At 38.3% G+C, this 26774-nt stretch overlaps 1 protein-coding gene across 1 annotated transcript; it reads right to left on the reverse strand.

Moving 5' to 3' along the window:
• Window positions 1–227: 227 nt before the first annotated feature.
• Window positions 228–26405, reverse strand: usp12b (ubiquitin specific peptidase 12b). Its single transcript, XM_044183460.1, has 10 exons — window positions 26242–26405; window positions 20436–20516; window positions 20161–20244; window positions 18467–18596; window positions 17489–17754; window positions 15829–15905; window positions 15570–15653; window positions 13994–14191; window positions 12293–12371; window positions 228–7263 (listed from the first exon to the last, which is right to left on the reverse strand). The coding sequence occupies exons 1-10, from the start codon at window positions 26287–26289 to the stop codon at window positions 7162–7164; spliced, it is 1149 nt and encodes a 382-aa protein (XP_044039395.1). The 5' UTR covers window positions 26290–26405; the 3' UTR covers window positions 228–7161.
• Between the last annotated feature and the right edge of the window lie 369 nt (window positions 26406–26774).

The raw sequence follows: 26774 nt of genomic DNA on the forward strand, positions 1-26774 counted from the left end.
AAGCATACCTGATTGGGTCATGTTTCTAGTATATGCACACTAATAATCAAAGAGCAGTGCGGATTAAAATATAGTACAACATAAAATATAGCATGTAATGGAAACAAGTCATCACAAGGACAGTCACAATACTGGACTCTGATTGGCTGATAAAATTACTGCAGCTCCTCTGCATCAGATGACGTAAACCTGCTGTTATAGGACAAATGAAAACACAGGAGACAGTCTGGATTATTCCATCTTCAAAACCAGTTTGTGTTTTATTTCCAACAGTTTGGACACCATCAGAACCAGCCGTTATTCCCAAACTTCACTGCATCTACATGTATTCAGAATGAACTTCAGACAGCAGTGTGTGCAGCGGCAGCAGCCCCCACAAACACCCACAAAACAACTTGCAGGAGAAGGATTCAATACTTTGTCCTTCAGATGTGTTCAGAGCTAGAACCGAAAAGCCTCAGACTCTGTGCAGTTTCATGGCCCAATTAAATGCCTGTCACAAAAACCAAGTAAAAACACTTCTGTGTCTGAGGCTGGTGCCAAAATAAGAGCAGACCTTTCTGCTGTGCTTCAGCCTGAGTCGAGGAGCTGAATATGAATTCAAAGAAGGTCTTTCTGTTTTCTGTTCTCCATAATGGAGTGTTTTATGTAAATTGATGCAAAAACACAATTTACTTTCCTAATGTTTACATTAAATGTCACAAATTTGCTAAATAACAACAAATCAAGGAGTCTGAATGTGTTCTGAAGGCGTGGAGCTGTTTGAGTACAATGTAAATAATAAGTTGTTTGGGTCTGTGAGGCTGCTGCCACTTTGCACACTAGTTGCAACAGACAATGTAAGTGTTAATGACACATTCAGTCACTTTTTCGTCCGTCACATGTTAGGTTCAAAACATTTACATTCTTGGTGAGTCTGAAAAGGGGGAGTGATGTGGACAACCGAAGCCCTGAAGGGACATTTCTGAGGACAGAAAAAAAAAAGCTTTAAAGGAAGAATCCACCAACAGATGTCAGTTTTTGTTATTTAACGAGTTGTTTCTTTCTCCCAACCCATCTCTTCTACTTTCCCATAATACCTAAAAACCCTCACAAAGGAGGCTCGAATGTGCTGCTTTTGATTAATGATGGACACACAAGAGCTTAATAAGACTCTTGATACATTGAACATTTACTCATTAGCTGTGAGACTATTAGGCAAATAATCACAATGTTGAGAAGCAGTTTAATTCAGTGTGGGTAGAGCTGTGTATCAAAGTAAAGATCTTTTTGAGTCCAGTACTCAAAGTACTGAAACTTAACACCAAATGTTGTCTGATCTGCATCATAATCTTACTTGTATTGTAATTAATTTAGTTTTTATTTATGTTAATTTTATTCTTATACATATATACTGAGACATTTCAGAATTGTCAGCTCATTTGTTAAATAACTTTTTTTAAAACAAGCTTCTTCTTTTTTTATTAGGAAAAAACAAAGCAAAATAAGTTATTTAACCTGACCGAAACTTGATGATGTTTAAGGCTAATACCAACTTCAATATTAGTTATTTTTAAAAATCCGATAATGAGATATTTGCTGTTATTACATATCTCTGACATTTCTGTACTGCAATTTTGTATTACTTGGACTTATACGCAATACCAATACATCTGCGATAAGGTAATATCAGCTGTTATACAATCAGCCTGGGCTTATTGGTAAGTTATAAAAAAAAGGATTCTGTATCAGTACAGAAATTCGGATATGTTGAAAAATTGAAAAGTTTCCAAGTTTAAGACACATATGAAGCTTGATACTGAAACATACTTTTTTTAACCTGAAATAAACGTTTTCGTGAATATAGTCATCTTCTAGTGCTCTTCAACATTGTGATTATCAACAAAATGTCTCAAGGTGTGACCACTTCATCTACATTCGACCAGTTATTCACAGGAAAAACTAAATCAAACGCCAAATTATAAAACAGGCTGAGAGACAAACAGAACAACTCACGAACGGCTGATTTGTTTTCAAGTGTGCATGTCCTTTAAAGTGGATTTTTCCTTTAACACAGTGATACACACAACAGTTTCTAATCAGCTTCTTGTACGGATAACTTCTAGTTTTCTTCAAAGTAAGTGTATGTAAATGAAAGCGGACAGTTTTCTGTGTACTATAGGGTGACCAGTCGGATTACATATGCGCTAATTTACTTTGGGCTGTTTGGTTTAGGCTGCCTGGGATGCCAGATGGGTGGGACTTGTTACTTTTGAAGCACCAGGCGTATTGGTTCATTACCAGAATAAAAGTATTTTGAGATATAACGTCCACTAACATTTTTGATCTAGGTCTGCTGATTATTCCAAGCAAGCAAATATTTATATTCCAATAATAACATCTGTATTTATGTACACATCAACATCTCGCGTCACATACTCCCAAATTGAACCAAAATAATCTTCAGATATCCAAAGCTGCCTACACAAGAATGGTAGACTAGTAAAATTAGTGAAATATATCAAAAACAAGTGAAACATTTAAGAAAACGAAGATAACAAACATTCATAATGATAATATTAATAGTATTTAAATAAAACAGAGCCTTGTTTCAACATGGGTTTCTAACACTTTGTCCTGACAAAAATTTCAACCAACCAGTCTCGTTGATGACAGTCACATTTACAGTTTTGGGGACCAGAATCATAACCAGCTCCGAACTGAATCTGTGGACTTTTATCCCCAAAATAAAAACGCTTTTGTGCTTGTTTTTGTTCATTTATACTTGCGGTAAATGGAAACTTTCCTTAAAAAGCTTAAAATGTGTTCATATCATTTGGTGAAAGCAACTCTTACAGGAGTCCACAGTTTCTGTTGGTGCCTGGATATAACCTGCGTTTCAAATCTTTTGCAACCATAAACTGACGGAAACAAAGTGGATTAACACCAAAACAGATTCCTTTCATGTTAGATTAGTTGAGTTTAAGAGCAGCACACACGGGAACGGGAAATAGTGTTGACTTCGAAGCCTCACCCGGTGAATGAAGGAAGTGTTTGGGACACGTCATCTGAAGTCGCTCCCTTTCCTTCATTTTGAAAACTTGAGACGTTCAAGAACTTGAACACCTCTGTGGTTGTGATAAACAGATTTAACAGCTAAATAATAACAAAAATAGGACATATGAGTTTGGACATGGCTGGGTTTGCTGGCTGTGTGTTTTAAAAATACCTAGCCCTGATCCAGGACTGTCATACTGCGTGTCATTGCCCTGAACAAGAAAGTTTTTATCCATTCCTAGGTCAGAGTAAATCATCATTTGTTACTTTGCACCCGCTTAATGTCGTTTTTTTCACATCTTTATCAGTTGCTGAGAAGACAGCCTATCATCCAATGAGTTTCTACTCTTCAGATAATACATTTTATGAGCCGCTCGGTGACTGAAATGTCCGGAGATAGCAGTGCAGGGCCATGATACGTAGTAAGACGGTTCTGGATCAGGGCTAAGGCTGTATTAAAGCTGACCTTAGCTCTGTATGAAAAATAAACGCAGCCTCCTCATTCATTTGAATGGGGCACCGTGGGGTGCCAAGGCAGAGGGCTCTGTTGAGGCTGTGGCAGCCTTTGCCGGACCGCAGTCCAACATCAGACAGCAAGGTGTTTGTGGTGGCCAATCAAATACATGCAAGCTCACATTCCTGGTAGATGACTTTGAAACGTGAAAACATTGTCCGCAAACCCCGGGATATCCAACCTAAATCAGGGCTACATCAAAATAAAAGACTTAAAAAGGAAATTAAGAATTTCACAATGTAGTAATGTTGTTAAAAGTGCTTTTCTTGTCTAAGCAGGAGAGACAGCAACTTAAGATTACTGAGAAGTGCCCAACTCCAGATGGTGTTTTACAGGTCAAGCAGCAGCCCTATTTTTATTTTACTGTACATTTTAACATTCAGATAATACTTGACCCACTGCCCAGGCCACTCAACTACTGTAGAATATAAACACCTTAAAGGCTACAGAGAGCATTTTCCATTCACTTTCCATCAGCTGCAGCACTGTTACAAAGAGTGACGGGGTGAGCTTGCTTGTTAATCTGGGATAGCCCAGTCAGTCTTACGAGTCTTACGAGCTTGGCAGTGTAAAACGTACTAAAAAAACAAGACTAAACCAAAAAAAAAAAAAACCCAACAACCTACATTTGGTTTGTTTGTGCGTTAAACGAAAACAACAGAGGTGAAAAAGGAGACTGTTGCCTAGCAGCAGGCTCGAGTTAGGGAGAACGAGTAAAGGCTTTAAAATGGCTCCTGTTTCTCCTTGCCTCAGCACAATTAAAACCTATCTGAAAGCATTAATTACGCTCGTTTACCTCAGGAGTGTCAGGATATACCACCCATTAAAGAACATTTTAATGTCTGATCTTTTGAGGTGATTCTGATGATGATCAAAACGGAGAAAGATACGACTCTTTCTCGCAATCATTTAGAGATTAGAGCTGAAGTGATTGGTCAATTAACTGATTAGTCGATTATTCTGCAACTATTTTGATAACCAGATAATCGTTAGTTACTCATCCTGCAAAAGTGCCAAATATTTACTGTCTCTAGCTTCTCAAATGTGAGGATGTTTTTCTGTTCCGTATCATTGTAAACTGAATATGTTTTGGTTGTGGACACTTTTTGTAGGACAAAACAAGCAATTTGAAAACATCTCTCTGGCTCTGAGATGTGCTTTTTTTTTTTTAAAACAGTTTTCTGACATTTCATAGACTAAATGATAAGTTAAAAAAAAAAGCAATAATGAAAACAGTTGTTAGTGGCAGCCCTATTGGAGACATTCAACTTCAAGAGTTGATGTATTATTAATACAAACTGTTATTACCATTAAATTACTTCATGAGCAACTGAAATATTATCTTGTGAAAGACCTCAAGGAGAAGATAAAACCTGATAGCGGAGGATTTGTCATAATATTTCTTCATGGCTACTACAAAAGTATTTGCCATGTGTCCCAGTATTCCTACAAAATGACAAAATGTATCCATGTTATGGCTGCCACTACTGATTATTTTCACTATTCATTATTGGTTCTTTAAATTAATATGTATTGTTTCATCTTCAAAATTTCCAAGAAAATGCCAAGGGCCAAATTCCTAGAGCTGACGAAGACAACAACTGAAAATAAACCCCAAAGGGTTTGAATTTAATGATAAGAAATAGAGAAAAGCAGCCTCACATTGGAGAAGCTGGATTAAATTTATTAAAAAAAATGTAATTAATCGCTTCTTAAAACAGGATGAGTACAAGTTGGTACCTGAACTCTTTCCTATTGTGCTAAATTAGATTTTAAAGGATACGGAGGAGACAAATACATTTTTAAACTGAGACAAACACATCAGACAGTCTTACTGCATTAAATACACCATGTTGCCGGCCAGCAGCCAACGCGCGTCACATCAGCAGACCGTTAGCATCACTCAGCATATCTGAGGCTCCAATTTAAGATTCTGGAGTGAAAAACATGTTATGTAAAAGGTCTGAGTGTCTGCCAGAGCTGCAGCTGCAGGAGAAACACTTAAGCCAGAGTCAAAATTTGCCAGCGTGGGATTGGTGGCTGATATTATGAGGTGTACTGAGCCAGCTGCAGCATGGTCTGTGTATGGAGGTGTTAGTTTGCTGTCCAGAAATAAAGCTTTAAAAAGGAACAAAAGGACCAGACACACTAGGCACAGTCAACCTGTACGTAGTGTGACAGTTTGGATGTCAGAACTGACTAAAGCAAAGAAAACGTATTTGTCTCTACATGTGTCACTTTTAAAATGGTACAAATGTGCATATTCTGGCTTTAAAAAATGTCAAATGTTAAAACAATACAAACCTTTGAAAGAAAACTGCAAAGGAAACTGTGCTTGCTTAAAAAATAGTTAGCTTATGCGGTTTAACTTAGAAACACCTGACCACTCTTCGTCTCTCACTGACTTTTTCCGCTGTGGCACCCGTAATGGCACGACACACCAGTAACTTTAAAACTTTTACCAGCCGCTTTCACTCGCTGCTCAGCCAGCTAGCCTTTTCAAACTGGAACAGGGTTGTTGGTGATCTGTAAGGCTCATTGTTTTTGGTTTCTACCAATTTTTGCTGACCACGTAGATTTTTAAAAAAGGAGTGCATTGGGATAAACAGATTTTCACCCAGACTTTATGTTCCTGCTTTTTACAGAAAACCAGGCCCTTTTTTAATGTAATTAATAAAAAAAGTACATGCTTAAATAGAGAAACCTCAAGACTTTTACCTAGATTGTTTTTCCAATTTTCAGTTATTTTTAATATTTAAGATAAAAACAATAAATTCTTGGAAATGTTTAAGTAAAAAACTAAAATAATGAGCCCTTCTAACAGATTTGTCAACATCTCGGCACGCTCTGCCTATAACACTCTGTTATTAGCACCACTTCATGATACAAACACTGCAAACTAGCAACTGCATCACCGTGCTGCTCTCCAGGTACACGTTCAAGCTATTCAATCACTAAAGGTTTTGTTGTGACAGGTGGGACTTCTAACAAGGCTGTCAGATGTTAGTTTCTCTGTCTCCGAAATTAGTTTTTGGGGAGTTGTTTTGGGTGAACGCATGGTACCTGTGTGTTAGCGTACAGCTAATTTAGCCCGGTATAATATGCACACACACAAAAAAAAAAAAAACGCTAAAGACGACTGTGATGGCACTGATGGTTACCGTGACGAGGAGGATTACAATCAGAAGTTGCTTAAGTGTCTCATCCGAAACAGCAGATTGGTTACTCTGCATCGTCTCAACAATCCCAAACTCCCTTAACCTCCAAAATGGACCACTGTGCACACGGCGATGTCAGCCTCTTGGATTGGCGTTACTCAGTTTTCCCAGCTGATGCCCCAGTGCAAAGCGAGTGTTACAGATTCAGCCATCTTGTTTTGTTAAGGTGCTTTTTACAATGTGGACTCAGAAGATTTGAACGGTCGTAATCCAGGAGGCTGGCATGCGACCCGAACACGTCAACCGATCCGAGCGGCGTTCCAGTGCGAAGCTCCGCCTACAGGGAATAAAGCCTGGAAACTTATGTGAGCATACTGGGCGGAGCCGGTGGCAGCCATAAGCGCCTCCCCCTCTGTTGAGTGACAGTCTGTTGGGGATTTACCGCTGGCTGGTTCAGTCTCTGGACTGGTAGAACAGGATGTATCCTGACTCAGAGTTCTTGGAAATGTCCGATGTCAGACCGTAGAACTCCTCGATCGCCTGCGCGTCAATTTTCTACAAGAGAAGAAGATAAATGATTGGACTTCAGACATATGCAGGGTTCTCCTATAGCTCTGCAGTAAAAATACTTTTTCTTGACAATACGGTGGCAGCTGTGCCTCAAAGAATAGTTCAATATTTTGGGAAACACACTTATATGTGTTCTTTTCGAGAAGAAAATACAGAACTGAAACTGGGAGCTGCTTAGCTTAGTATAAAGAATAGAAGCAGGGGAAATGGCTGGCCTGGCTCTTTCTCTCTTTCCAAACATCGCTGTGATAACAAGATGTTAACAAGTCACTGCGCCCAAGAAATAGTTACATTTCTGTTTATTTTCAGACGAGACACAACGTGCTAATTAGTGAGCTTTAAAGCTGAAGGTGAGTAGGTGAACTTTCCCCAGCTTCCAGTCTTTATGCTAGGCTAACCACAGCCTGACACCAGCTCTGGACTTTAAGACAAGAGTGGTATCAATATTCTCATCCAACTCTTTGAAAGAAAGAAAATATGCGTATTTCCCAAAATGTTGAACTATTTCTTGAAGCAACATTTAATGTTGCTTTCTTCCCAGGAACATGAGATAATTTCTTTTTCTGCTCTTCACACAGACACAGGCCTCAAATCACTACATCCTGTAAACCAACGAAAGCAAAGCACATTATGAAAAATAAATATATTTACTGCAAAAAGTAACATGACTAGTTTGTGTATATATAATAAGTAGCATTCAGTTGTTTTTTTAAACATTTTGTGTGCAAAATGGGTAAATTTATCATATATCAGGGAGCAAAAAACGTTTCACCACAAGTCAACATCCTTTTCATATTTTGTCAAGTGACTAGATTGAGAAACAACATTTATGGACAAACCACAGCTGTTATGTTTATTAAAACAATGCATAGATCTACTAGCAGCCATGCTGCTTCTTCATGTTATTCTTAAGTCATATCTCCAAACGGTTTTAAACATTAGTTTCCACAACTTCTCCAGGAACGAAAACCAACACCACATTATATATTCTACAGTGTTTTCCACTACTTTGGTAAACCTTTCATATAAAGATGACCTGAAGACATGACAGGTCTTTATGGTCTGTGTTAGCACAACATAAAATCCTTCAGTTCACTGCTGTGCTGTTGAACTTTGTTGTGTAACTTTCACAGAGGCTTTTGTTTTCATCCAAGACCAAATTTGAATTTAAAATCGAGTATGTTTAAGAAAGAGAACAAAAGCTAGAATATAAAGCAGCAAGACAGACAGAGTAAATCTCCACAAACCATAAAAAATTATAAGTTAGTTTCTACTCTGCAAACTCAGCGGAATCTAGCAACGCTCAGCCAGTTTCTCTCCACTGGACCAGATGTTCGAGTGGGCCTCCTTCCCATCATAGTGGAAAATTACACTGGTGATGGGATCAGTTTTAAACATCAGTCCTTGATGACTGTGACTGAGCAGTTTCCTCTGTATTCAAACAGCAGGGTGACTTCTTCCACTGCCGGGGAGATTTCAAGTAAAATAAACCATTTTAATTGGGAAAAAGGTCTCAAACAAGAAATGCCTCCAATGATTTGATGTTTAATTGGGCCAAACTAGAACCAAGACTAAACTGGAGCCATACTTGGATCAGAAAGGAGGACTGATGTAATTTGTTGCACAATACATTAGGTAGTTCAATATAAAGAATGTAAAGGCTGGGCCCATATAGAAATACTTTAAAGGACCGTAACTAACCATTTAGCAAACAATGCTGATGCGTTTTAGACATTTGAATGGATTTTTCTTTCAGACAGCCATTGGTTTCCGTTAATTACTATTAGCAGACTACTGAAACACGATTGAGATGAGGAATCCATCATAGTGAACAAGTCTGCATTGATTTGTCAAAGTTACAACAACATTGTGATGCAGCGTGGAGTTTAAGAAGCACTTATTGCATCAAACAAATGAATGCAGACTTACTGTAATGGATTAATCAAGTTGAACAAGTCAGCTAATTGATTTTTATCCTATATGGAAATGAATGATAACCGATGGCTGTCTGGAACAGTAAATCTAATGGTGAAATGTAATATGTCAGGAATATGAATAAAATGTATTTTAAACTTGACATTACTGTCCAAAAGTCTTAGGACATTAATTTCTAATTACAGCAATTCATTGTTTTAGAACATAGATGAAGAAATTCTTTGGCAGACAATTAAGGTTTTCAGCTAATAATAAAAGGTGATCTACTAAAAAGATTAATGAATAACGCTTCAGTTTACAGGTTCATAACTTCAGAATAATTTCCTAGGATAATTCCTTGAAAGGACTTCGGTATGTAATTTGGTATAACTGTGAACTTGTATGTATAGTTTTTGATCTGTTCTTAATAGTATCTCTGTTTGTTGGTGTATTTTAGCTATATCTGTTTACCTTTAATTTTATTCTGTATTGCTGTTTTGGGTTTTACTTTATGTAAAGCACTTTGTAAATGTTTTTAGAAAAGTGCTATACAAATGGTATACTTAAAAATGAAGAGACTTTTAGTCAAATGAACATGCAAAAATTTAAAATTTGTCTATAGGCAAGAATACAATTTAACGTAGATGGAGGATAAAGCTTCCAATAATAAATGAAGCATTCTTTCAAAGAAATTCCTAATTACCATACAATTAGTACCGAATTGCATCGTCATCAGTTCTTGTGTGAGGTATCTACAGCATCTGACTGAGAAAAGAAAAATTATGCGTTTGGAGGATTTTCTGTAAAACTTGTTTTCCCTTAATACCCAATTTCCCAATTGGCCGGAGATTTTTGCAAAGCACTGCAAGTCTGCTGACGAGTCACAAAAAGCGAGTGAAACAAAGGACAACTATTATACTTGGCAAACCCTGGAACGTTTAACCGTCATGACTGCACGGTCAGTTAACTGCTGATAGCTTGATTGCTGTGGCATACTGTTCTTTTTGGCGTGAAGAAAGAAAAATAACAAAACTGAAAGGTTACTTGGCTCCAGCTGAAACACAGCAGCATGCCGAGGCTCTGGCCGTGTACTGATGTATTTGACTGCCAATGACTAAAGAGCTACATCAGGCTTTTGGCTAATGCTACGTTCTAGTAAAGCTATAGCTTACTTCTGATTTCATATATTTTTAATATGCTGCAGGGTTGGAGATGCTGGTAAATGTCCCTACTTGGATTTAGAAATCATCACATTATTATCACTATCATTATGCAAACAGTTAGATCTTTGACTGCTGCCATGTCAGATCCAGTGTGGATGGCAGCATGCTGAGAGGGGAGCTGGGAAACTGTTAGCTGAGCGCTTTCACATATGCTAGAAGGATGTAAGACTGTGCTGTTTCTATGCAGGCTGCCATGTTTTCTCCTGTTACCACGTCAGAGAGGAAAGCAGATGGTTTTATGACAGAAGCTGCAGGGGACCAGCAGCAATTTCATGACAACCAGAAATGTAATCTTATTTGAGTGACTGTGCTGAAAAGTTAATAATAACCAAAAGTTTTGCTCAAGTTCCTTATCAGCGTCACCTGCTTGCAGATTGTACAAATTAAAAGAAGAATGAGTTCAGTAGTCTGTCATATTTAAAATTTTCCAAACACAATGCGCTGTCCAGGTCTTCCGGATCAAACTTACATTTGGTTTAAAATTGCATAACTGGGATGAATAATGTTTGAATTAAAAAGCAAACCAGAGTAGTTACATGAGAAGGGACGTTGAGAGGGAAAGAGGGATGAAGACAGAGTAGCTAAACATTATTCTCATTCCACATCTTGTCCACAAGGCTTTGGGCTAATCCTGGCTCTAATCTGAAACAGGTATCAACTTTTTCTTGTTTTCTTTCCCCTTTTATCTTCTTACATTTCTCCTTTATGAATACTTTCATGCCTCCCTCCTATATCTGATCCCTCTTAACTCATTATTTAGCAAAGGTTAAGGTGTCTAGGTCGGCCTGTCATTCACAGCACCGGGATGTACTGTGAGTCTGGAAGGACGGCTATTTGAAATTCCTGTCTGGTTTCGACGTGGTGGGAAACTTTGGACAGCTGATGGGGATTTTGATTGGTGTTCGGTCTGATGTGTGCTAAAAGTGGCACAGCAATATGATAGTCAATTGGGTTTCCTGAGTTTTTACTTTAAAATATTTCACTTGAAACCTGTTTCAGCATCTCGTTTGTTTCACAATTAACATTACAGAGTTGAGGTTGAATACCAAGAAAGACCTTTTTGCCTGTTCTTTTAAATCACTTTTCAAATCTTAAATACTTTTATCATATAGTGTACACCTTTATTCTACTTAATTCTGCTCCCTTATTCCCTTCGTTATCCAGTTTCTATCGTTTCATATCGTTTTTAAATGCTTTGTTTTAAAGCCCGTTTCATTCTGTAGTTTTTAATCAACAATGTTGTCTCTTAATTCTGTTGAAACTTGTGTTTAGTAAAGTGCTCCATAAATAGTTATTATTTTAAGATTTGCAGATGCAAATGTATAAAAATGAGAAAACAAGGGCGATTAAAAACAGCTTCAATAACACAAGGTGTCAGTATTTTTTCTAGTCACTTTCCAACTGTTTCAAGTTCATTATCAAACTAATCAGCTACTTTTAGATCTTGACTTTGGGGCAGCAGTTGCTCCTTTCAGTGAGGATGAGTTGCAACAGGGAAGGTTAACGCCTAAATATTAGAAATGCCACTTGTACAGTGTTAAAGTTTAGACCTGAACAGTTCCACTCGTTTCTATAGTAGCATAACATGATGTTCAGTGAAATAAAGGTAGTTCATCTTTGTATAGTGGAACTAAGAAAAATAAAGCTACAGGTTTACCTGCAGCTCTGAGAATGTAAGTGTTGTATAGAACGGGATACTAAATCATTTAGTACTATTACGCATTTAATGTGTGGGCTTTTTACTGGTTGTATTTGAAGGCATCCAATTCACTGTCAAATGAAACAGATGCCTATATTTTTTTAACAAATACTAAAGAATCTGGGTGAATGTCAATTGAAGGTGGTTGTCCAAAAGAGAGGAAAAAAATCTCTCTCACCTCTACGATGTCGTCGTCAAACAGCAGCCAGAAGCCGTGGCTCTTGACGATCGTGATGTAGTGTCCGCGGTTGGGACCACTGCAGTGCAGAGACAGAGAGGAGGAAAAACAAAGTGAGACATTATGTTAATAATTAGTGAAAGGCATTACACTCATGGTTAATGGTTTTCTTTTATTCCCAAGTAAGAATTAAAAAACTGTACCTTTTGAACATCGCAGCACTGTTGACCACAAACAGTTCAGCACCATTTGAAATTTGCCTTTGGGTTTACATATAATGTTTTTATCTTAATTGTGTTACTGTTTTATTATCTTCTTTTATTATTTTCAACGTGAGCCTTCTATAAGTTTGTTTTAATAAGTTCTTCACAAATAAAGTCATTAATTAATGATTTCAACTACTTTTCTTTGTTCATTTATTAACAGATTCATTAAGATGATCAAAATGTTCTAAAAACTTTTGGTTTAAATATAGCAGACAGATCATTCTTGGTCCAAGGATTATCTGCATTACATTTTGATGATGTTCTGGATTTATAACATTAGATAAGTTAGCTTTTATGTTAAGCTGGGCAGACACTGTGTTTTTATTAATCTTGTATGTTGTGTTAACTCGCTTTAAATGGGCCTTTCTACACGGCCAGAACCTGCGACTTTTATGCTCGCACTGTACTGAACATAAACACTGAACCCATGGTCGGTTTTGTCTATTGACAATTCCAATAAAGCTTATTCAAAAAAGCAGACCGTTTCCTCAACAATGTTGCCAAAACGAGAGAACACCAGGATTATTTTGTGCAATTCTACACCGAACGGAAAGTTAGTAAAAAGATAAACATGGAGCCACGGATGGCTGGAAGATGCAGACAATATGGTCTCCCAGCAGTCTCAGTCAAGACTGTAGTTTTAGCCACAACATGCAAAATACTACTCCAATAATATTAAAAGAAGCTCACTAAAGTTTATTACAGATCTTTTTAGGCTTTTGTACAACATCCATATACTTTTTGGAAGGTCAGAGATCCAGCCACGTTATGTCCTTTCTGACAGGATGATTTCATAAATGCAGTTATACAAGACAAACAGTTAATGAGAGCTATGAGAGAGATGTGCCTTGTTAACCACACTCATCTGGTATTTTATCCACGGCAGCAGGTTGCTATAATAAACAACACACAGCAGCCTATTAGCCGACACATTAAATCAGCTGTTATATACAAGCTATTAGAAATTACAGAATTACTGACTATGGTCTTAAGTTTTGCAATATCAAAAAAAAAAATCGCCCAAGCTTCAGTAGAGGATTAAATCCCTTATCTATAAACAATATTTATTAATTTGTAATAGTTGTTTACACCTAGGGGAAACACTGGATGTGACATGCTAAATATTAAAAATTTGTTGATTAATATATTAGTTGATGGACAGCAAACTAATCAATTCCAATTTTAAATGATTAATGGTTTTGGTAATTTTTTTGATAAAAAAAATCCCATAAAGCTTAACAAATGCAGAGCGTTGCTTTGTCTTTATTTACTAACATTATGAAGTAAACCCTTTCAGTTTTTAGGAGCTGATCAGACTACATAATTGTTGATTGTTGATTCCACTTTAGGGAAAGTGCTCATGGTGCACGACATTTCTAACAGCACTTCAGTCCATAACATTAAAAACGGTTAAAAAGTTAAAAGAAGAACCTACCTGCCACAGTGTACGACGACAGCCACCAGGTCGTACATGCGGTCTGGGTTGGTGGCGTCACCGGACGTGTTGAAGAGGCGGAGCTCCAGGGGGAAGACGACGCGATAGGACAGTTTGGTGTAGCGGTGCAGCTGGTCCATGTATTTAAAGCGCTTCAGGTGGAGGGCGAGGATCATCGGCAGCTTCTTTACCCTCATCCTGATGGAGACACAGAGTGAAAGGTTTTTAATAGTCTGAAGTTGTTTTTATGGCGTTCCGGAGGCTTTGGTGAAATAGATTTTTTTTCTTTCACAGCAGAAAGAGTGATACGATGAGTGCCAGAACCAAACTGGAATTGAAATGATCTCTGGACTGAACACTCAACACTCTCAAGAGCAGTAAATTACAAAGAAAATTTCAGACAAAATAAAGAGAGAGGCTTATAAAAGGTAAATGGAAAAATACCAGGAGGGAGGTAGAATTACACAAAGACAGGCAGCAAAGGGGATTTGTCACCAAGAAAAAGCTAAAAGCTTTCCATGTTGACGCCATTACTGTTCCAGACCCCCTACCAGGAACAAGAAGTGTGTTTTAGACGCTTTGTGCTCTTCCTAAATTAGTCGAACCTTTGGCTCACATTCTCGCAGCATTCTGCTCAGTGTTAGTGTGAGGTGCAGCCGCTGGTGACAGCATGGCCCTTTCAAGCTAATGGATGTTACTCTGTGCAGGCGCTAAAAAACGGTGACTGGTATGTATAAAAATACATGTGGTCGCACTCGTGAGCAGATGCACTGGACTGACACCTTCTACCAATTGGTTTGGTCTTTTTTTCTGGTTGCTGTGTTAGAATTTCGCTGAAACTGAAGACAAAGAGCAACAGTGGTTGTTAGACTGCCGTGCAATAGTTAATAATAGACCTCTTGGCCCAGATCAATTCTAAAAACCCATGATGAATGTAACAGGAAGGCCCTGACTGGTTACTATAGTAACATTAGATGTGGTTTCGGGTGTACTTTCTAATGGAACAAACTGTTGCCGTATTTGTCCGTTTAGAAAAACTTCAGAGCAGTGGGGCTATGCATATAGCTGTGTGACTGCGGTTACAAGCACTCCTACACAGCTATGTAGAGACAAAGTGGTAATTTAGATGACAGCTTCTCATAGCAAAGAGCAACTATTTTCAAAATCTTTTCATGCTTCCATGTGGAGCAACAACCCCCTTAAGCTTTGTGTCAAAAAGTTTCTTTGTGCATCCCACTTTAATGATTTTGATCAGTGTCTGAAACCTCCATTTTGCAATGTCTATCACTCCATTACCTCCATAATGACAAATCAACTACTGTATGTTTAATGAAGTACTCAAGTTTACAGTGATATACAATGCAGAAAGCAGAAAATTCTAACAATTGAAAAGCTAGAACCAATGAATCTTTGGCATTTTCCTAAAAATAAAAAAAAATACTTAAAACGATTAATCTATTATCAAAATAGTTTAGTTACTGACCTGCCCTACTTGTTATCATTCGAAAGAAAGAAAAATAAGTTCTAAATCTGCACGGCAGGAATTAAAAAGCAACTAGCTGATGATGTCACCCACCTTTTCTGGGCTTCCTGTTTGCTGCGACACTGCTCACAGTAGTATTTGTATTCACTACATAACGTCTCTGTGTTGCTGAAGCCCCTGTTAAGACACACACACACACACACACACACACACATTTATCAACACAAATCAACAGCGTTTAAAAAGACCAAAGAGTCCTGATGTCAAATTTAAGCTTTTTCCCCCCCATCGCTTTCCACATCAGGTGAGCATAAAAGACTAATTTCCCTTGGGTGATTGATGACTGCGTTACCTGAGACAGTGCGTGATGGAGGTGTTCTGCTCCACATCCACCGACAGATCCAGGAAGTCCTCGTCTTTACTGCTCACCTGCAATGAATGCAGTGAAGACACTCGAGGTCACATAGATTCTCTTCTTCAAAAGGATAACAAGCTGTTTTGTGAGGCAGCATTATGAACAGATGAAGGCCCAGCCAGGAAAACCTACTGTAAAAATGTGGAGAATCAAAGGGGCCCCTGTGGAGTTTTCTTGTAAACAAACAAAAGTTCTGTTTAAATTCAGTGATACTCACTGAATACAAACATAACTTGTATCCTTGAGGTTTAATAAATGTGTTGAATGCATTTCCTTCCTCATAAAACTTTTTTCTTTTTAAACCCAGCATTGTTTACATCCATGTTTACTAGCTTGCAGTCTTCTTCTCTGTCCTTGCTGGGGCATTGCTGCATATCTTGGCGAGTTACAGCCACCTGTTCATCAGTGGAGTAGTGGAAAACCATTGGTAGGACCATGCATCACGTCACCCATGTGCATGAGATAAACAAAACAGGGACGCACTCACAGAAACAACAAAACTAAACTTGAAACATTTTAAAACCTTTTAGCTAAATCTAGAACCAACTTTCTATCAGAAAAACAACCAAATAAATAAATAAATGTCTTTCTATGAACCAACTTCGATAAATTAACTAGAAGGTGAAAATGAACTTTTTGAGTTATTATATTTTATGTTCATCATAGTCCAAAGAAACTCAAATGGTCTTTGTTTTGAGCATAAAATGCATTAAAATGTTCTGTTTTGTCCTTCCTGGGGACCAGTAACAATTATGAATGAATAAATATACACAATTTTTAGTTGTAGTTCATTTTGTTATGCTCCTGTCTCCCCCTTTACCTATAGAACTCCATAATTATGGGGTTAAGTTTGGACTATGTTTCAAATGCCCCCAAACCAAACATGTTGTATTTACTCTTATTTATGTTATTTCAGGTTTCGCTTCTTTTGTGCCTGTTTTATATTTCTAATTATTTATATATTATAAAGGTGAACTTGTGATCCTTACCGTTAAACATGTTTATATTTTTGGCATTGTGTATATTTTGGATATCTGTTTATTGATATTTTTATATTTGCACTCTTTCCTACTGTATTGCAACTGCTGCACAACAATTTCCCTCAGGATAAATAAAGTTCTATATTATCTTATCTTACTTCATGCTTAATGTCATCTCCATGCCGGCGTATTTGAGTTGGCATAGGCTTTTTATGCCCTTCCTGACGCAACCCTCCCTATTTAACCGGGCTTGGGACTGGCAATTAGGAATGCACTGGCCCCAGAGGCTGGGGAGCAACCCAGGGTTCAGTGTCTTGCCCATGGACACTTCGACATGTGGACAGGAGGAGGTGGGGATCAAACTGCCAACCATGTGATGTAGACGACCCACTTACCCGCCTTATTTCATGCTTAATGTAATGAAGTATTTTGGAATTTTTGTTTTGAAAAGTTCAAGGCAAATATATCATTACTTAAATCCTTACAACCTGCACCAGAGTTTGCATGGAAAAGGACTTATTTTTCAGATATCTCAGTGCAATTCGCTGGTGTCACTCAGGATTAAGATGCCAGCAGACTACAGTACTCCTGCTATGAATACATGCGCAGACACTTACAGCTTCACAGTTGAGGCAGCGAGTCTCGTTGGTCAGTGTTCCTTGGAAGATCTCATGGACCCAAGTCTGTTGTGTCTCCTTTCCTCCTTCCCCTTCTCCTCCTCCCTCACTTCCTCCCCCTCCTCCTCCTCCCCCTCCATTCTGCACCAGTTTTCCATTCTGCTGTCGCTCCTGGCTCTTCTCCTCCTGGAGCAGGTCTGCGATGGTGTTGAGGAGGTAGTTGAGGAATTCGTGGGCGTCCTGCTGCATGTAGTTGTCAAACAGCTCTGTGAGGGACAAATGTAAAGAGAGAGAAATATGTAGAAAGAAATGCAGAAATACAGTAATGAAAAAATAGAGGTATAAAGACATAGAGAAGTGAAAAGAAGAATATAGAGAAGGATGTAAATAAAGCCACAGAGAAGCAGAAACGGGGAAGGAAGATGGGGTGCAGAAATAGAGAACAGAAAATAAACAACATCAGCATGTGTTGGCAAGGAGAAATAGAGCCAATTAAGATTGTTGCTTCTTTTTCCATCTGCTTTCCGCTCCAGGATTTGGCTGACAATTTTATTTCCTCAGCTGTGAGATTGACTTCTCAGCTGAGATAAAACCCTCCCCTGCCTCTTTTTTATTCTTCTTCTTCTTCTCTCCTTTTCTCCGCCTCTTCCCTTTCTCCCTCACCAATCGGTTAACTCGTCTGTGTTGCTCCGCGGTGAAAGGAAGTCAGTCTAATAACTGATGAAATAACCTTTCGGATTTTACATTTCTAAACACCTGTTGTTGGAAAGATGTTTTCCTGAAAAAAACACAGGAAGTCATGTATTTGTTTTAGCTGCACATTCTGGCAGAGCTGCAAAGGGGAAAACTCAAAAAAATAAAAAATCTACAAACTGAACATTTTTGTGTTTTAATTTGAAAGGTTTTAGTACTTTAACCAGAGGGGAAGATCACTCTCTCCTTCCTCACAATACAATATCATACTGTAGCGATACCCACCATTTTCTTTTCTCAGTCGTGAGATGAATTTCTTGGGAGGGATGACTCCGACCTTCTTCTTCTGCGTGGCGATGCTGTTGAACAGGTCAGCCAGACAGGTGAGGAGGGACTCCTTACGACGTGGCTGCACCTAAAAAGAAGGACACACGTGTCACTCCACAGAGACGTCAACAACCCACAGACAGTTCACTTTCTCTGATGTATAAAACTATAAAGCACAGGTGAGGTGAGGCTACGTCCAGCCTGAACATTGACATTTTATCTAATCTATGGGAGTGATATGACAAAAGCACGAACACACACAATGTGATATTGATGACCTATGAAATTTATATTTAACTCATTAATCCGGGTGAGAGGTAACTGAAGAAGAAAACAGTTAAAGGGCATTTTGAAGTCTCTCTCTTAAGGTAATTGAACAACAGATTAATGAATTCTTTCACCTGAAGTATGAACGATTAATGGCCCAAATATAAGACTACCCCCTTTTTAAAAAAGACTTTTTGAAGATAAACACTTTATCAGACTTGTCCTGTTGGGAAGATTTGCCCAAGATAAGGTAGCCCTCAGTCCTGAAGCCTTTTCTCAGATAAAAGTGAAACATGAAATACTTCCATCAAAAGAATAACATTCTGTAAATTCCACATTTGCAAAGCTTGTCCAAGTATATTTTCAAGTGCAGCTAATTCTTCATTCTGTTGACCAGTCATGTATTCACAAACTCTGCAGTCAAGCTCTTGAATGCAGTCGGAATAGTTTTCTTAGACAGTTGACATGACATGACATGTGGTGACACGGGTAATTCTTGGCTGCTTGACAGATGATTTGGTCCTGGTTTCTGTAGTAAAGATGCCGAGGAGCGCTTTCTATTTGTTTTCACTCTCACACTGTGGCAGCAAAACATGTTGCAGGAGCCACCGAATACACATATAGGACAAGCACTCACAAATATTCGTCCTACATTTCTCTTTTTATTAAATCATCAGCGACAGTCCACTACACGCACACAGATGATTCTGGCTCAGCCTTTCTCAGTGTGTGTGTTACACAAGCCAAAAACTAGGTTAAACCAGTAAAACTACAGTTTATTACAAGTTTGGTGTTATTTTTGTTGCTACGGCCATCGATCATGAGAAGATTTTACCGGCCAAAGTAATTACTGAGGTCTCGTAATGTGGCAACACTGCTAAAAATAGGCATGTTGGGGCAACAAACCCGAGTGGTCAGACGGTCAGACAGGTTGAAAACAAACCCCCGGGGTTGGTCAAAGTTATTTGCACACACAGTTTTCCTGTGCAATTACAGATTATTAACGGTCAAACTGTTGACTCGTTACAAGTGTCTGATTGTCTGACATATTTTTTTAGCAAGCTATGAAAATAAAACCTTTTGTAATAAACTGTAGTTTTCCTTTAGCACCTCTAGGTCTGACTAACTCTAGAGACACATTATAAACAGACAGTCAAGGACTGGGCCTCGCTCCATTCAAAGAGAACATCTGCTGAATACTTCAATGTCTATGCCTTGAATATTACACCTATTTTTTTAACATTATATCCAGAAAAAAGTATTGTCTTATATTTTGGGGGGTATTTAAGTGCATTCTTTTAGTATGAGAAGCCAGTCCACAGTACAAACATGAGGACAGGAACACTACTGGTTGATACAGCTATGGTGTTTCTCTCATCACTTACCTTGTATGCCAACACCTTCTCCCTGAACGGTCGACAGAAATACAGAGCCTGCAGCACTGAGTTACAGTAGCAGGTGTTGCCAAACTAGAAAAAAGAAACAGAAGCATAATGCAAGACACGAAGAGAAAGAAAGATACAGGACCCTAGGGGAAGGTATGTCCCTGAGCTATGTTTTAGCTTTTTGATTTGAAGCTTAAACCTACCAGTAAAGCTATACTGTCTTACATTTTACACCAACTGAGGGGCAGCAATTTGTGCTATTGACTGACACTTACATTGACCAATCCAAAGTAGTGTTCATTAACGGGAAACTGTTCCGGTCCAATCTCCTTTTCCAAGGCAGAGGCATTGGCGCCCTGGAGAAGAAGAAGAAGAAGAGAAACATTTAATGGGTATTCTGGAAATTTCTGGAAATGTGCAATGACACAGTACAGTAAAACAAACATTTCCTTGATATATTTGATGTTAAATATCATAATTTTCCACTGGTAAAATTATCCATCAGAAACCCTCCTTTGTCCTCGTTTCCTCCTCATTGTTTTCTGTTTTGCTGTTCTTTTTTCTCTCTCCACTGCCGGACTGTCAACCATCTGCTTCAGCTCTGTTTCCTGCCTCATTTCCTCTATTTCCACTAGTTTCTTTGTTAGTCTCATAACCTTTACAGTAATGTAAAGGGTATCTTTGTGTTGAAAAGTACATTCTGCTGCAAGACAACATATATAACCTTTAATGCATGTGACAGCAGAAATATCACAAAAACTGGATTGTCGCACCACATTATCTGTGCTTTAAACTGCCTTTTCATTTCTGGGTTTTCAGGGCAAACATTATATCCATCAGCTTATCAATATCAGGCCATAATTGGCTCAAATGTTATTGTAAAGGAGCCAAATTATGCCAGATATATCCTATTGTTTTCACATGTGGACGGTACATGTGTTATTAAAGGTCACTTCCTGATTTTGTTATTCTACCCAGCAGTGCCCAAAAATCCTCAAATTCCCTCCCATGACTCAGCTGTGAACTGAGTTGAGTTTAAAAACATCAACAGCAAGCTAAGAGGAAATGTCATGATATGACCGCGTTATCAGCTGGTACAAAAATATATAAACAAATAAAGGCGTGCCTTTATATATATATATATATAAGTGTCTGCATTTTATAAAGAAACTTTCAAGGACCAACCAGAAAAAATGTGCAAAGATGTTGTGCCGAAATGATGGTTATAAAACTTGGCTCAAATAAGGGATTTTTAACTTGTAAAATTATGTGAAAGAAAATTCAAATCCTGTGGTTGTAAATCTCCTTGTGTAAACAACTGAAAAAATTTGAAATTCAAGTTTGTGAATGTGTAGAAAGACAAAAATTGAGAATGTCTAAATAAAATTTGTGCACAAGTTTTATCAACGGTGAGGTTACTCTGAGAAAAAAGATCGTGTGAACATCCAACTACAAGCAGAAACTCAGCTCTCAGTTCCCACACTGCGTATGACACTGAAATCGCACACGCACACACATTTAATTCAAATTCAAGAAGAAATGTTGGCAATTTACAAGACAAGACAATAAAGCAGTCTTTTTAAAAAGGAAAATCATGTCTGTATTGTTAAGGCTGAAATGACCACGAATCATCTATCAGCAAAAAACGTCCCCATTGTGCCTTCCTGCGTTATAGAATAAATGTATTTAACAGTTTCTATAGCAGGTTTCTGAATCATTCTCAAAAACATGACTTTCACTGTACGAAGCAGTTTAAAAATCTGTGCAAATGTAATTTACACTAAAACAGTGGTTCTGTTTTACTAGTATAAACAACTTTAGCTGTTCAAATTTCTAAATCTTTTTGGTAAATGGCTTACTTCCATAAATATGCATACCATGACTAAAATCTGAACAAAATGAGATTGTAACAAGACTGTGAAAGCTGTGAATTTTAACATCAGTGAAACATGTCTTTCGGGCATCATAAAACCTTTCTGCTTCTAGATGATTCTTGGTCTGAGCTAGAAATCGAATATTATCTTAACACAGGAGAGAGAGAAACAAAGAGAGGAGGGGGCTGATGATGATAATAACTATGATGCAGCTTTTCCTTCAGGGGTGAATGACTACATAAGTGGAGCCACGGCGTTATTACTCATCATCACACAGTAGTCCATGTAAAGTCAACAAGAGGCGAGCAAATTAAGGCCTGGCTGAGGTTATTTATCTAACAACACAACATCCAAACAGCCGGTGCACATGAAAAACAAGCTTTCTGATGTCGGAAATGCAAACAGAGAGGAAGGCAAATATCTGTCTGGAAAAAGATTTGTTCACTATGTGCTGTAAACACACGCTTGAATTAATTTACGTTTTCAGCACTGGTTTGAAGTGACAACTTTGAAATGAATTGATGGAAACGAAAGTGAACTGAACTCTGCTGGCTGTGCAGAGCAGCCTGAAAACCGTTTTAGACACCTGCTTTAGTGAAAACTAGATTCCAGACAGGAAGCGCTAAATGACACTGCGATTATGTTTATTAATCATGACATGATCAGTCTCGAAGGATGTTATGAAGAAAAGTATTTTGCTGTCTTACATCTCGACACCCTTATTTTCAACTGGCTGGGTACCATTTGAAATCACATCTGAAATGATACTTGATTATTTGAAGAAAATAAACAAGTCCTTTTTCTCATTTAACAAAATATGCTGAACAAGAAATTGCGATGTGTTGATACGATCAAAAGCTCCAGAACAGCTACTAAATGGACCTTGAGGTGAAATCGTTGTGTCAACTACTGTTTCTAAAGTCAAGAACAAACTTTCAGTCTCAACTTTTCAGAAGAAGTCCTGAAAAATGAAAATTTAAACATCGACAATTCAACGACAACTGGGCAACTCCATCTGCTGAAGAAGACCGAGTGCTGCGGATGAAAGCTCCACAACAGCTCCTTAATGGACCATGTGGTGGGACCGTTTTGTCGGCAAAATTATAATTTAAATCTTAACATATGTGATCAAAGAATAATTAAACAATACCAAGAACTTGACCAAGCATTCACACATTTGAAAGTCTTCAATACTAGTGCTGATACTGATTTGGTACCGATACCTGAACAATTAGTCTTGATACCTTACTATGAGAAAAATAAAAACAAATCCTTTTTAAACAAAAGAAGCCAAAGTTTTAGATGTTGTCTATACACAGGAAGTTAGCCGGAATTAGAAATACTCAAAAAGTGGAAAAATCGTATCTTATCAAAGAACAATTACAGACTATGATTCTGACCAGTCATTCAGTCGGTTTCCAGCAGTTGACAGTTTTTGATAAGCTGTGCTACAGACTCATTTCAGTTGGTACAAAAAAATAAAAAATAAGCATTGGGGTTCAAGACCCAGCCCTAATCAAAATAATTAAATATAAATTAAATAATCCAATAGTCTATATTGCCCAAATTTGGAAGCTAAAGTTGTGGTATAAAAGTGGTCACAGAGCTGGGAAATACAGGCCTGTGAGACTAGATGTCACTCGGGACTCTGGCTACTGTCATACTGTGATGACATAATGAGACCGTTTTACGCGCCTTCATCTCATCACGCCTGGATTACTGCAACAGCCTTTTTACTTGCCTCAACCAAAAATGTATTGATCAACTCCAGACTGTACAGAACTCAGCTGCCAGGCTTTTAACCAGAACCAAGAAACGTGATCACATAACTCCTGCTTCAGCCTCTTTACACTGGCAGCCAGTATGTTTTAGAATAGATTTCAAGATTTTACTGATTACTATTAAGGCACTTCATGGCCTCTCTCCCTGCTATATCTCTGACCTCTTAGTACTGTACACGCTGGCTCGTACTTTGAGATCATCGAGCAGAGGTCCTTTATCTGTTCCAGAGACCAGGCTGAAAACTAAAGGGGACAGAGAGTTTGCAGTCAGGGCCCGAGGATCTGGAACAGCCTGCCCGAGGAAATCGGGTTGGCTGAGTCACTGATCTCTTTTAAGTCCCTTCTTAAAAAATACTTTTATCAGAGAGACTTTCCTGATTTTACTTGAAAAAAACTGTCTTTTACTTACTTAAAATGTTTTTCTTGTTTTTTTTACCTGTTTTCTTTAAAAATGGTTTTATGACTTGTGTGTTTTATTTTGCAGCCTTTGTGAAGCATTTTGTAACATGGATTTTGAAAAGTGCTCTATAAATAAAGATTATATTATTATCATTATTATTATTATTATTACACTATAACTGATTTGTCTTTAATGCAGAATTACAGTTAAGTGATATGACTAGTCACTAGACTGTCTGGAGTGAAATAAACAAAATGCCTCGTCATGTTCTCATCTTCATTGACCGTTTACTACATTTTTGTTCTCTGAAAACATAAACAGCCATCCCAAAATCTTGCTACATTATGTATTCTGAGGTGTAACTGCACAGCTCTGGTTTTGTGCAGCCCTACCAGTGACTTTCATGGTCTCACCAGCTAAATTGATTTTCTGAAAAACAAATACCTTCCGGGAAGCAACTGGTAGGCTGCCAAAGTGGCAAACAGACTGAACAAACCTGCCAGCCACAGCTAATATTTAGGCTTGTTAGTATTTGGCTAGTAGGCGCTGGTAATTTGCCACAATGCAGCTGGCCTTCACAGTTAAATGGGTTACATGACCTGGTGTGTGGTCTTTGAAACGCTGTGCATTTATCAGCCACAGTGGCTAAGTAAGAGCTTACTTCTTTCAGCGCGCACACAAACAGAATCACACACACCAGCACCAGCCAACAAATTAAAAAGACTGCAGCAGACTTCTCCGTGGCATCTGCCTAACCGTCTGTCAGCTCTGAAAGGTGCAGCGGGTAGAAAGAGGATAAGTTACAGTCAGAAGTTAATCTTCTAGCCTCCCCTGCCTGCCTCTGTGACGTAGCTACGCTGCAAAATAAACAAAGACAGAGCTGTCACATTAAATGCCACAAGAGCAAATGAAGCAGTGTTACAGTGTCTGACCTTTTTAGCCTTGACTTCTCTGTAATAACCTGCCAAACAGGTTGCTGTCAACTGGAGAATATGTACTAAAGCTCAACAAGCTACCAGCTGATGTGTCTTGGCATAATAGCTGATCCTAGATCCAGAATTTCTGTAAAAGGATCATTAAAGTATCATATTATCAAAGCCTCCTAAAATGCCATTTAGGAGCAGAAGACTGCTGAAGATTTAAATCCTTAAAAGCATTAAATGTGCGGAGCTAAATACCCAGCAAGGGGCTTTCACGGTTAACTGGGAACCAAAGGAGTATGAGAAGTTAATCTTTTAAATTGCTAATTGAAAAGGAAAAACAAACACAAGCACCACTCTCCTAGCTTTGAATGGATTGTGTTTTATTTACCCTTACAAAATACTCACAGCATAGGAGCTTCTCCAAGGTTAAAAAAAAGAAGAAAAAAAAGAGGGTGAACCAAAAGCTGAACATTAGCCAAGTGTTTGTATAGAGTAAACATTAGGGGTGTATCCCATGACAGGAAATGCTTCATTTCTCCATCAGTTACAGATTATTAGATAGCAATGTCAGCTGGCTGAGGTGTTTACATTCTCTGTCCGTACATATGTTTAGCTATTCACTCGTCTTTTATGTGCAACAGCTATAAAAAGTGACTGTAATTTTATAACGTTATAAAGGACCCGAACTGGGATTTTCATGTGAAAGACCAGTGAGCAAGCAACTTTGTCCCAACAGCCACAGAGGGCTACCGTTGGGCTAGCGGGCTAAGCTAGCTAGTTTTCGCCCGTTGGTCACCCCTACCCTTCTCGCATAAACAAACTACAAGCAAACCAAAGCTGGCTAATACACTGTCAAACAAGCTTGGTTTGTGCATAGTATCACCCTGTTTTTAAACTAAACCATAGCATCCGCGGAGCTGGAGAGCTACTGTTAACAGGCTAAGCTGTACAACTTTCTGGAAACCCTGTGTGTTATTATCATGTTGCCCTGTGAGGTTAGCAAAGCATAGCAGCTAGCTTAGCGTCCTGGCTCACTAGCCCATGCACCGGACAGAGGCGCAGCGCGCAAATACCAACAAGAAAGTTGAATCTCAGCTCCTTACCATCGTACAAATCGAGGCGATCTTTCGGACTGTCATCAGTATTTCCATCCGTAAACCGCCATGTTGGACCGAACCCCGATGTTGAAATGATCAGAGCCAATGCGGCTGCAGAGTTCCGGGAGAGCCTTCTGCCCGTCTAGTGGTACTGTTAAGACACACAGTAGCATGCACGACTTCCGGTCCGGTATTTCAAAATAATACGCAAACTGAATAAATAAATGTAGATTTTTTTTTTTTATATTTATTTAGGGTTTGATTGTTTTTCTTTAGTTTTAAAGTAGAGAATGAGTTTAACTCCTCTTCCTCTCTCCCTGAAGCGAAAACCTAACCTATCCCCTCAACCCCAAAGTGAATTTTCAGCTCAACTAAAATGTGTGACTTAGCTAACTAATTTGCTAGCTAATAGTAGCAATTACCGTTAGCTAACATTGGCTGCTAGCTAGCCCTAGTTCATGCCACTGTTTTTATATTGTAGACTTTTGTGACTTGGGAATATATATATATATATATATATATATATATATATATATATA

Source organism: Siniperca chuatsi, linkage group LG22, assembly GCF_020085105.1.
Source record: "Siniperca chuatsi isolate FFG_IHB_CAS linkage group LG22, ASM2008510v1, whole genome shotgun sequence".
Taxonomy (NCBI): domain Eukaryota; kingdom Metazoa; phylum Chordata; class Actinopteri; order Centrarchiformes; family Sinipercidae; genus Siniperca; species Siniperca chuatsi.